This window comes from Pagrus major, chromosome 5 (genome assembly GCF_040436345.1).
Source record: "Pagrus major chromosome 5, Pma_NU_1.0".
Lineage (NCBI taxonomy): Eukaryota > Metazoa > Chordata > Actinopteri > Spariformes > Sparidae > Pagrus > Pagrus major.
Window position 1 is genome coordinate 40,789,293 of NC_133219.1, and position 11,770 is coordinate 40,801,062.

The window sequence follows — 11,770 nt, forward strand, 5'->3', positions numbered from 1 at the left end:
CGTGTGATTGTCACATTTTGTTTTAGCATGTAGAAGGTTTAATTATAGAAATGTGATTATTACACCAACAGATCACGTTTCACTAGAAGCTGCACGTTCTCCTCTACAACCATCATTTCACATCGAATGTTTATCAGTGAACGACATCGTCAGTTCAAGTGAGGAAACACTTCTGTCATAAACTTAAACACAGTCCAGCTTTGAGCTCGTTGCTATGACAACAGTCCATAATACATTTTAAACCAGCTTCAAAGAACCAAAAATCTGTCAAGTCAACATTATCTGAATAACTCAGAGAAAAACATCAGCTGATTTTAAACTCATTAAAAGTTCAGGATGAATCTGAACAACACAAACAATCGTGTTCATAAAGAACGTGAAGTTTGTCAATAAAACAAAATGTAACTAAAATATTTCTGCTGAAACTAAACTGATCTGTCTTCTACACAGTCTGATGACCTGAAGGGTCCAGCAGAGGGAGCTCTTCAGCTTCACACTGATCAACAGCTTCACCTGATTCAGAAGAAGAAACAGTTCAAATGTGTTTTAACTTTTTCTTCTTCTGATGATATAAAGTCAGGCTCAGCCATCATCTCCTCCTGATGATATAAAGTCAGGCTCAGCCATCATCTCCTCCTGATGATATAAAGTCAGGCTCAGCCATCATCTCCTCCCGATGATATAAAGTCAGGCTCAGCCATCATCTCCTCCTGATGATATAAAGTCAGGCTCAGCCATCATCTCCTCCTGATGATATAAAGTCAGGCTCAGCCATCATCTCCACCTGATGATATAAAGTCAGGCTCAGCCATCATCTCCTCCTGATGATATAAAGTCAGGCTCAGCCATCATCTCCTCCTGATGATATAAAGTCAGGCTCAGCCATCATCTCCTCCTGATGATATAAAGTCAGGCTCAGCCATCATCTCCTCCTGATGATATAAAGTCAGGCTCAGTCATCATCTCCTCCTGATGATATAAAGTCAGGCTCAGCCATCGTCTCCTCCTGATGATATAAAGTCAGGCTCAGTCATCGTCTCCTCCTGATGATATAAAGTCAGGCTCAGCCATCATCTCCTCCTGATGATATAAAGTCAGGCTCAGCCATCATCTCCTCCTGATGATATAAAGTCAGGCTCAGCCATCATCTCCTCCTGATGATATAAAGTCAGGCTCAGTCATCATCTCCTCCTGATGATATAAAGTCAGGCTCAGTCATCATCTCCTCCTGATGATATAAAGTCAGGCTCAGCCATCATCTCCTCCTGATGATATAAAGTCAGGCTCAGCCATCATCTCCTCCTGATGATATAAAGTCAGGTGAAGTCTCGTAGTCCACAGAACATTTCTGGAGCTTCACAGTAAAACAGAGTTGCAGCGTTCTGCTGAACAGCTGAAGCAGCTGGAGATGATTTAAACATCAGGTGTCTCCGTGCAGCTCGTCTGCTGTGACCCAACATGTTATATTTTTCTGTCTATATTTTTCTATATTAAAACGATGCAATAGTTTTCTACTAACTATTTATCTCTGTATTTTAACGTGGATGGTATAAAAGCAGCTTTGGTTCTCTCTGTGAAACATAACTGCTGACATCTGATGCAGCGTCTCATTATTATTATTAAATGAAATATTCTTAATTTTCTTCAGAGGAAACTCCTCACAGAAACCTTCAGGACCGTCCAGTAAGACTTTTAATGAACTGTCACTGTTTGAAGCACCAGGTGTGACTCTGCAACACAACATATCTTTGATTTCATGTCAAACTGATGTTTTTCACATCCTGCCGATTATTTTAGTTAATTTTGAACTAATATTCTGACGTTATGTTCAAAAATATAAATATGGAAAGTAACTTACTACAGAAATATGTATTTTCTCCATCAGTGAATAAACAAGCTGTTCTCAGAGGAAACACTGTTTGAAGCTAGAAAGGTGGCAGGGTCCGCCACATATAAACAAAGTAAAAAACAAATTGTCAGTTTGTTTATTCGGTCATGAAAACAAAGAGAGTTTGGTTATTTAGTTTGTTTAAAATCAGCCAATGAGGCTCTTTCTCTGCTCATTAACATTTCTTCAATAAAACTCCATGTGCTCCTTTAACCTAGCATAATGCTAATGCTAACTATAACATTAAAGTTGCAATTAAGGGTGCACTATAGAAGAATTGGTACTGTAGCTACCGTCAGTTAGCTCAGTTAGCCACGCAGTTAGCGGTCCTATCAGCTGATTCTGACCGTCCTGGGAGCAGATAACTGATGTTTTTACACATTAATTTTTGGGATGATTTAATATCCTCACATAACGTTCTTTAAAAGTTCAAAAACGTAAGAAGAATCTTTTAATCCTGATTCAACCATGTAAAGCACTGAAACATGGTGTATGGAAAAGTTCCTAATTATTATTACTATTATTATTCAGTATATTTGACCGTAATAAGGCAGAAAGAGGAAACAGCAGTCAGTAAGTCATATGCACTCTTTATTATTATAATACAACCTACATTCATACTGTTTATTGACTAAAATAACATTAATGGAGAAATATTTGAAGTGTTGTCGAGGCCGTCGGACCGTCAGCGTCTCTCAGGTGTGATGTGGACAGTCTGACGATCAGCTGCGCAGACGCTTGTTAGCTTAACGACAAGCTAACAGTAACAGTCAGGGCCTCCAACATGGCCGCCAGAGGTGATGATGTAACTGAGCCTCGAGCATGAGACCATTATGAAACAACATTTTTCTACAAACTGAACCAAGTTTAAATTAAATGTGTACAAATACTACAGAGTTTATCATGAATCTGTCAGCAGCTGCTCTCTGCCGTCCTCCTCTTCTTCCCAGAATGCCTTGTTGTCCTCTGGGCCTGCCTCTGGGGCTGACACACACCTTGACCTTTGGCTTTTCCCGACTCCGCCCGGTTGACGGCGACGCAGGTCAGCCCCGCCTCGCAGTCGCAGCGTCCCAGCTTCCTCCTCAGTTTGCTGGAGCCTCGCAGCAGACAGGCCTCGCCCTCCACCGGGATCCTCTGACACCGCTTACCGGTCAGGTACCGGACGCAGCACAGACCGGCCGCACAGTCACCGGACCGCACGCAGCTCGACATCTCTGGAGCTGGAGACATAAATACAGATATTATCACAGTGCTGCGGCCACGACTCGGATCTCTGACTGTCAGCGTGAACCAATGAGGTCACATTACACCTGGACACGGCGTTGGAGGCGGAGCTCCGTTCATTCCTATGAAAGCTGCTCAGTGGAGCATGAAGCAGGTAAAGCTCCACCTCCTCAACCCGGGTCTGAAGATACTCAGATCCTCCGTGTTGTGTGATCCACAGAGCGTGAGCACTAGAGACTTCCACCGACCGAGACGGCTAACTTCCTGTTTAGCGCCAATGTAAGCTTACGGGAAAAAGTGGCAGTGCGTCACGTGACGATGTAATGACACAGTTTGACCACTATGAAAGCGTGGCGCTCTCTCGGGGATGGCGTGCAGCCGACCGCACGTCGAGGGTGTAAATGTTTTAAATGTCCCTGTCAGTGTTTCTACGCCTGATGTTTGTGGACTCATGTTGTCACTAATGTGTGTCCCTCACTGCTCCGGCTGCTTCATGAACTCTTTACAGACGACTGAAGAGTCCTGTACTTCAAACACTTCTTAAAACATGCAGTGCACTCTGGGACTTGTAGTTGACTTCCAGTGACTCACCTTTAGTCCTGTTGAAGCCGTCTGTGTTCATCTGTCTGTCTGTCTCTGTGTCTCGCTCTCTGTCCGTCTGTCTGTCCTGCGTGGACAGTCTCCTCTGAGCTCTGTTACTGCATCCTCCACTCTGAGAGAGAGAGACAGATGATAGAGAGACAGATGATAGACAGACAGACAGATATTAGACTCTGACGTTCATTCTGGTGACAGACTTGATAAACGATCGTTAATTGGACATTTTCACACAATTTTTTACGTGTGAAAATAAAATGACGTCACATGTTTGACGGACATCTTTACGAGTGTTTGTCTTCTTTTGTGTTTTTTACACATTTCCAGCGAACACATTTGCATGTTCACGTGTGGATCTCCATGGCAACTGAGCAATCCTGAGATGTGGTTTTTAAACAGCAGAAGAAGCTAATTAACAGTTTACTGAGTAATTTTATACTTTAAGTTTGTGTGACCGACCTCAGGTACGGTGCAGTCCGGTGTCGAACATGCTGGTGTTGATTCTCGATTGGAGTTGGAATTCGTCTCCGGCCGCCGCCGTACAGGACGCTCCACCTGCTCGCCATTGGAACGATCCTATTGGACAGGTCAGAGTGATGTCACATTTAGTACCTCTGATGTTAAAGTAAAACATCGTCATGAATTTAACAAGTTCAAAAAGCCGACAACAAACTCAAAGAGAGTTTCTGTCTCCATTGACTCTAAGGTACCAAACGATAGATCTTTCTAAACACAGTTTATTTTTATTATTTCTCGTCCTGTATTTGTGAAGCACGCATCAATGACACAGAAACACATCAACACATCAACATGTTAATGAAGCACAATGATCGGATGAAGTGCAGCCGACAGAACACAAGACTGTCGGACGAGGCGAGGTGGACTCTTCAGACGGGTTGGACCGTGTTTGCACATGAAGCTCCTCCCGGCCTCATTTCAGCCTGTCAGATCATATTTCCCTGCTTCTCCTGCTCCTTACTCCCAGCTGATCAGAAGGGTCAAAACACCAGTAAACAGCGTTAAAGAGTGGACAGATGAAGCTGCAGCAGCTCTTCAGGACTTCTGGACTTCAGGACTGCGACCCAGGAGGACAACATGACTCTCAACAGTGCCATCATACATCCCCCACAGCTGCCCTTCGCTCAGGTGACAAGGAAGCAAACAACATCTCCAGAGCAGACTGAGCGCTGACATCAGCAGAGACTGGAGAGAGGCCTCCACACCAACAGCACCAGAGATACATGGCAGGAGATCCAGAACATCACAGAACCCATCATGTGTGAGGCCACGCTGAACTCAGCTGTGAAGTCTGCTCCACCTCCAGAGGACCGGACACTGTCAGTGAACTGTCCAGATGATGTACTGACCGTGTACTGAAGACATGAGCCCATCAGCCAGCTGATGTTGTGACTGACGTGTGAACACCTCCCTCTCACAGGAGGCCTCCAGACAGCTTCCATCCTTCCTGTACCTGAACGTCTGCTGTGTCGAGTCTTAATGACGCCCCGTGGCTCTCAGCCCGTCTGATGAAGTGTGAGAGGAACTGGTTCTCCAGCACGTCAAAGACAACATCCCTGCCGGCCTGGACCCTCACCAGTACACTTTCAGAACCAACAGATCCACAGAGGACGTCATATCGACTGCCCTCCACTCAGCCTGCACAGCTGGAGGATAAGAACAGCTGCATCAGGATGTTTGTTGACTTCAGCTCAGGACTGCAGTGTGAGACACCAGGAGACTGTCCAGTGAAGTGTGAGGACCACAGACCATCAGACGGCATCGTAAACAACGATGGCAGTTCAGATCAGGAGGAAACGAACAGAGAACCAAAACCAAACAGCCCGTCTACATGAGTGGAGCTGAGGTGGAGCAGCTGGACACATCAGCACCCTGGTTAACACAGCACAGAAGGATCTACTTCCTGCAGAACCTCGCCAAGTTCTCCTCAACTTTTAGAGGAACAGTAGAAAACATCTGGAAACATCTCTAACGTCTCAGGACAGGACGGCTGGTGGACAGAAGCGCCACAGTAAAGTATCGATGCTCTTACCGGCAGCTCGGAGCTCTGCTGCGTCGACTCTTTGGAGGATCTGATGGTGTTGGAGTCCAGAGCCAGACCACAGACCAGCGACACGCACAGGAAGCTGCGCCACATCCACATCCTCAGACTGATGGACGAGTCGCTCCTCTGTCAGTAATCAATCACTGGATCCTGTTGTTATCTCCTCCTCGCCACACTTTACTCTCTCCTCTACTTCACTTCTACCTCAATGATTTTGTTCAGGGACTTTTATGAGCTTCACGCTGCGCTCTGATTATTCATCTGGTTATTAGAAGAATTTGTTAAAATCCTTCCAGCAACCTCCAAGAAAAAGCATCTACCTGCTGTTCAAAGGCGTGTGAGAGAATAAAGGTGAATCTGTGCTCCTCTCCGCTGGGTCTCCACCTGGCTGCTGCCTTCAGGTGCGTTTGTTTTTATAGCCCTGTCCTCCCCTCTGATCCGTCCTCTTTCAGCTGCCTGTCTCTCAGAAGTTTTGAAGGTGCGTTTGAAGCTCGACCGCATCAGTCGGTGGAGACAGCGCCGCCTTCGCTTCCTTCCTGGAAGCCTCGCGGCCTCAGGTGAGGCGGCACGTTTGATACGTGACACCGCAGAGACCACAGAGAGATTAAAACACACCTGGAGACACGAGACAGGTAGAGCCGTCTGTGTGTGTGTGTGTGTGTGTGTGTGTGTGTGTGGTTTTACTTTATGTGGTTTAAATGTTACGATAAAGACTCATTAGAGCTGAAGCTGTGTGTCAGGCGGCGGATGTGTGAGTGTTTACAGGTGATTAAAGCTGATTAACAGACAGAAGTGAATCCGCTTCATGACGACACCAAACAGGTGAACAGTAATCTCAGCTCAGCGTCTCTGAACACACAAATCCAACACAATCGTTCTTCCAATAAGGAGATTTAAAATGGAGAAGAATGTGTCCAGGTGTGTTTGTTTGTTTGATTGACAGGTGTCCCAGCCAATCACACAGCTGTCCACGACACAGGAGGACGGTTCTGTCGTGTCCAGAGAGGCGGCTGACCAGATGTTTGGAGGATATCTGAGGTCCTGATGTGATTATATGTTTTATGATGCTTCTTATTTCTCAGCAGGACGACAAACGTGAACTCACAGAGTCAAAGTCCACGTCGATCTTTGAGGTTTAAACGTCCGGATGAATCAGCAGCAGGACGATGGGTCGGTGAGCCTCCGGACTGAGACCGTCCTCTGCCTCTTCCACACAGATTTTAGGCGTGAAACCGCTGGATAGTTTTTATTGACAGCCAGACAAGAAGGCTGCCAAGCCAGAGACCACTGTTCAAGACGGTGTGTCAACATATTCTAGCCTGAAACACTGGATCTGCGTCGGCGCTCCAGCAGAGACCGATGTTTGAAGCCACATTTCAGTGTTTGTAGTGTGAAACAAGACGATGGGACCGTCTCCAGCTGTGTTTGAGGAGACAGAACCAGGTCATTTAGGACAAACCATGATGTTTCTAAACCGGACCGGAGCAGAACACAGCGGTGTCACTGCACAGAACAGAACTTTGAGCCTGAAGGAACAAAGAAATGTAGCGACAGTGACAGAAAACGTGAACGCAGCATTGAGAACTGTGAGTCAGCAGCTGGTCTCAGTACACTGCTGCCACACGCAGAGATCCTCAACAAACATACATGAAGCCTGAAGCCTGCTGGGCCGAGTGAACAGCAGTGTACACAGACCTGTGTGTGTGTGTGCGTGCGTGTGTGTGTGTGTGTGTGTGTGTAGATGTGTGTGTGTGATAAGGTCTCCAGCCTGCAGGTTGTTCCAGGGCTACAATAAAAGGACAGCAGATGCTCACAATTACTGACACACACACACACACACACACACACACACACACACACAGGTCAGAGGGTGTATCATTTGCGTTGCTGGTGTGTGTTTGTGTGTAGATGTGTGTTAGTGTGTGTCTCCATATTGTCTGTTTTTATCAGAATAAAGGAAACATCCTCCTTCCTTCAGTCCTTCCTCGTCTCCTCTCCTCCTCCTCCTCCTCCTCCTCCTCCTTCCTTCAGTCCTTCCTCTCCTCCTCTCCTCCTCTCCTCCTCCTCCTCCTCCTCCTTCCTTCAGTCCTTCCTCTCCTCCTCTCCTCCTCTCCTCCTCCTCCTCCTCCTCCTTCCTTCAGTCCTTCCTCGTCTCCTCTCCTCCTCGTCTCCTCTCCTCCTCTCCTCCTCTCCTCCTCTCCTCCTCTCCTCCTCCCCTCGGGTCAGATCGAGGCTGTTATCGGTCCGTCAGCAGCTCAGAGAAGAACAACAGGAGCATCAGTCGTCCAGGTAGGACCCACCTGTCTGTGTCTCTGTCCGTCGGTCCAGTCGCTGCTGGAAGTTCATGTTTTATTTTAGATTCTGATCCGATGTGAGTCCATCAGGTTCAGGTTCAGAATCAGCTTCAGTCTTTTTATTTATTTTTATTTTTTAGATTTTAGTGCTTTTTTTCAGGATATTATCAGTTTTATTTTCTGTGTTTTATTTTCTGTGTTTTATTTTCTGTGTTTTATTATTTAAAGTTTGATCTTGCTCAGTTTTTCTGTAGGTTTTTTTTATGTTCTCATTTTTATTCATGAGTTTTTATTTCTTGCATGTTTTGTGTCCGTCGAGCGTTTCTGTTCGCAGATGTTGAGATGTATTTACAGTTCATGTATTTTTAGTGTAATTTCTTGTATTTAATTTAGACGTATCAGATTTATTCATGTTTTTAATCTTCCTGAACGTTCAGGTTCACTGTGCTTTGTTGTATTTGTTTTATGTTTCCTTCACTTGTTTTAATTTCTTTATATTTGTATTATTGATTTATTATATCTTTATATATATTTCTGGATCTATTGTTGACGTCCTGATGTTCAGATTTTGTTCATTGTTTTTATTCTACTTGCTGTTTTCATTCAGTTTAATTTGAGTCTCTATTCTTGTTTCTGTCAGGATGAAATGTTTCTGGATGCGTATTGATTATTGATCTCATCAGCTCGTGTGATCATTGATCGTCTGTTTTATATTTTTATTTACTTTTTTAAATTGACAAAGAGAAGGAAACATATTGATCTGCAGACGTCGTCATGTTTCTCTCTGCTGCGTCAAACTGAACATTCAGAGACTAAATTACATTTCACATCAATTATCCATCAAACAGGAGGGGGGGGGGGGGGAGGGGGGGGAGGGGGGGAGAGGAGAGGGGGGGGGGGTGAAGCAAACGAGATGGACAGAGATAAGAGAATGAAAGGAGGTGTGTGTGCGTGTGTGTGTGCGTGTGTGCGTGTGTGTGTGTGTCTGTGTGTGTGTGTGTGTGTGCGTGTGTGTGTTTGTGTGTGTGTGTGTGTGTGTGTGTGTGTGTGTGTGAGATAACCGTGTTAGTGAGGGAGGAACGAGCCTCTAAAACAATCAGCAGTCAGAACAGACAGCCAGTAAACAGTCAGCCGGGTCGTGTTCGCAGTAACGAGGAGAGTCTGAAAGTTTAAATGTTGAACTGAATCATTTTCACAAATCTAAATATACTCTGAACGAGATAAAGCAAATATAAAATTCAGTTATTTCACTGAAAAATAAAACAGTGTCTGAGGCTGATGATGTCATCAGTTCTGCAGGTATGTGGACACATGGACATGCGGTTCATCCTGAGGGGAACATGAACATCACAGAGCTGTTGACATGTGTAAGTCTGGAGCTGTGACGCTAACATACCTGATTAAATCTCTTCTATTTTCTTCTCTGTTGGTTGACGATCGATCAAATTCTGTGTTAGCGCCCCCATCAGGTCAGCAAAGGAGAACTGCCGGTGACGTGACTTTACAGTGTCTCAGCGCTGGACTCAGGTTGGACTTAAGTGTTTAAAACATTAAAGAAATCTTTGCAAATATTTAGTGAAAAATAAAAAACATTTAAGATTTCAAATGAAGACTGAACAGGAGAGCTTTACTGAGATGTGTGCAGTCGAGTCAGTGTCTCCAGCTGTGTGACGTGTTTGTGATTTGGCTTCATAATGTGTCCGTGTTGTAATAAAGGAACCGAGCGGAGAGCAGCTGCAGCTCCTTCATATCACGCCTGATCTTTAATAAAACAACAACACGCTCTGTTATTATCACACACTGCAGATATTAGTCTGAGCCGACACACTCAAACCCTCAGAACAGTGCGTTTGTGTCTGATCTGGAGTCTGTTGACAGGTGTGGGGACACGACAGAGACCGGCTAGCTGTTTCCCCCTGCTGCCAGTCTTTAGGCTAAGCTAAGCTAGCTGTGAGTGCAGTAATGAGACTGATTGTATAGTCACAAGTCCAAAAGTCTTGAACTGTTCTGACACTGGCTGTCGTTGTTCACCATGTTCATGTCACTGACCAGTTGAGGGCGCTCACACAGAGACGTCCTGACTCCAGACTGACACGTCAACAGCTCTGTGGCGTTCATGTTCCCCGCAGGATGAATCAGACCTCTGCTGGTCCTCTGACGTTTCATCTAGCGCCATCATCAGGTCCACATGTCCATGTGTCCACATACCTGCAGGACTGATGACATCATCAGCCTCAGCTGGACTCTGTTTACTGACAGTTAGCTAATGTTAGCATGCTAACATGCTGAACTATTTGTTGAACTATTACTTTTTCTATTTAAAATGTGTATATTCTTAGTTGCTGTTATTTTCTGTTATTGCTCTGTTTAATTTAAAGGCAGCTGACAAAATATAATTAATGTTAAAAGGGTTGGTGTAAAGGCTTCGGCCTACACCTTTGTTTATTTGTTTTGTTTGTTTGTTTGCTTGTTTTTCTGAAGCTAGAAAGCATTACGTTAATTTATTGTCTAGTGTATCTGCGTTTTTATAAGTTGGGAAATGACAAAAATAAACTAAACTGTGATGGTGAACATGGCGAACATTATACCTGCTAAACATCAGCATGTTAGCATTGTCACTGAGCATGTTAGCATGCTGATGCTAGCATGTAGCACTGGTGCAGCCTCTCAGGGATGTTAGCATGTCTCACTGTCACATTAAGTTTTTATCGAGTGGTTATGATACTATGATATTTGTCACCGGTGATATTAAAGAAACGTGTTGAACACTTTAATAAGACGATATTTGTTGTGTTAATAAAATATAATCTGTATAAAGTTCATGAGACAACATGAGAAACTCTAATAAACAAGCTAATAATCTGTGTGTGTGTGTGTGTGTGTGTAGACATGGCGTGGCTCGATCAGAGTCGAGGTTCTCCCAGACTCGTCCTGGTCGTGGTGTGTGTCGCTCTGCTGCTCGACAACATGCTGCTCACTGTGGTCGGTGAGTTCACACACACACACACACACACACACACACACACACACACACAGTAGCAGGTTACACTGTGCTCAGCTGTCCACAGACTTTTGGCCACGTGGCGATCGTCCTCTGACGGAGTCTCAGCTGCTCTGTGATGCAACTGAAAACCTGCAGGTCAAAGTTGTCGTCAGCAGTTAGACTCAGAGCTGAATGTGAAGGCTGCAGAGGTCTCACACACACACACACACACACACACACACACACACGACCTCCTGACCTTGAACTTTAAGCGGTCCGGTCTCGGTCCACCGTTGTCTCCTCCGGTCTCTCTCAGATCAGATCTCTCCTGCTCTTTTCTCCTCACTGGGTTTTATTTGCTCATTATGTGTTTCTGCAGCTTTAAATAGTCGGTTTAGTTTCCTAATGAATGAATGAATCATCTTCACTCGCTCATCACCTCTTTTGAAGCAGATTTATTTCTGAATAATATTCTGATCATTTCCAAGAAGGTTCGTCACAAAAATAACAAAAGTTTAAACAAATATGAATAATAACTGAATATTTAGGTTGAATATGGCAGGTTGTCCCCAGAGTCTCACGTCCTGAGTGACGCTGTGAAGCTGACTCCAGTTTTACTGCTGTAATACGTCTCCCAGCCACCGGTGGCAGCGCAGCTCACTGCGGCTGAGGAGGAACGAGTGAGGAAGAAACCCTGAGCCATTTTGTGTTCTCAGGTGGTT

The 11,770-nt window shown here is 44.9% G+C and overlaps 1 protein-coding gene across 1 annotated transcript in view; it reads left to right on the plus strand.

The window, feature by feature from the left end:
* Positions 1 to 10,954: 10,954 nt before the first annotated feature.
* LOC140995763 (chromaffin granule amine transporter-like) overlaps positions 10,955 to 11,770 on the plus strand; it is a 10,132-nt gene continuing 9,316 nt past the window's right edge. The window contains exon 1 of the mRNA XM_073465845.1: positions 10,955 to 11,051. Coding sequence (XP_073321946.1) covers positions 10,955 to 11,051 — 97 coding nt within the window. The remainder of the gene's footprint in view (positions 11,052 to 11,770) is intronic.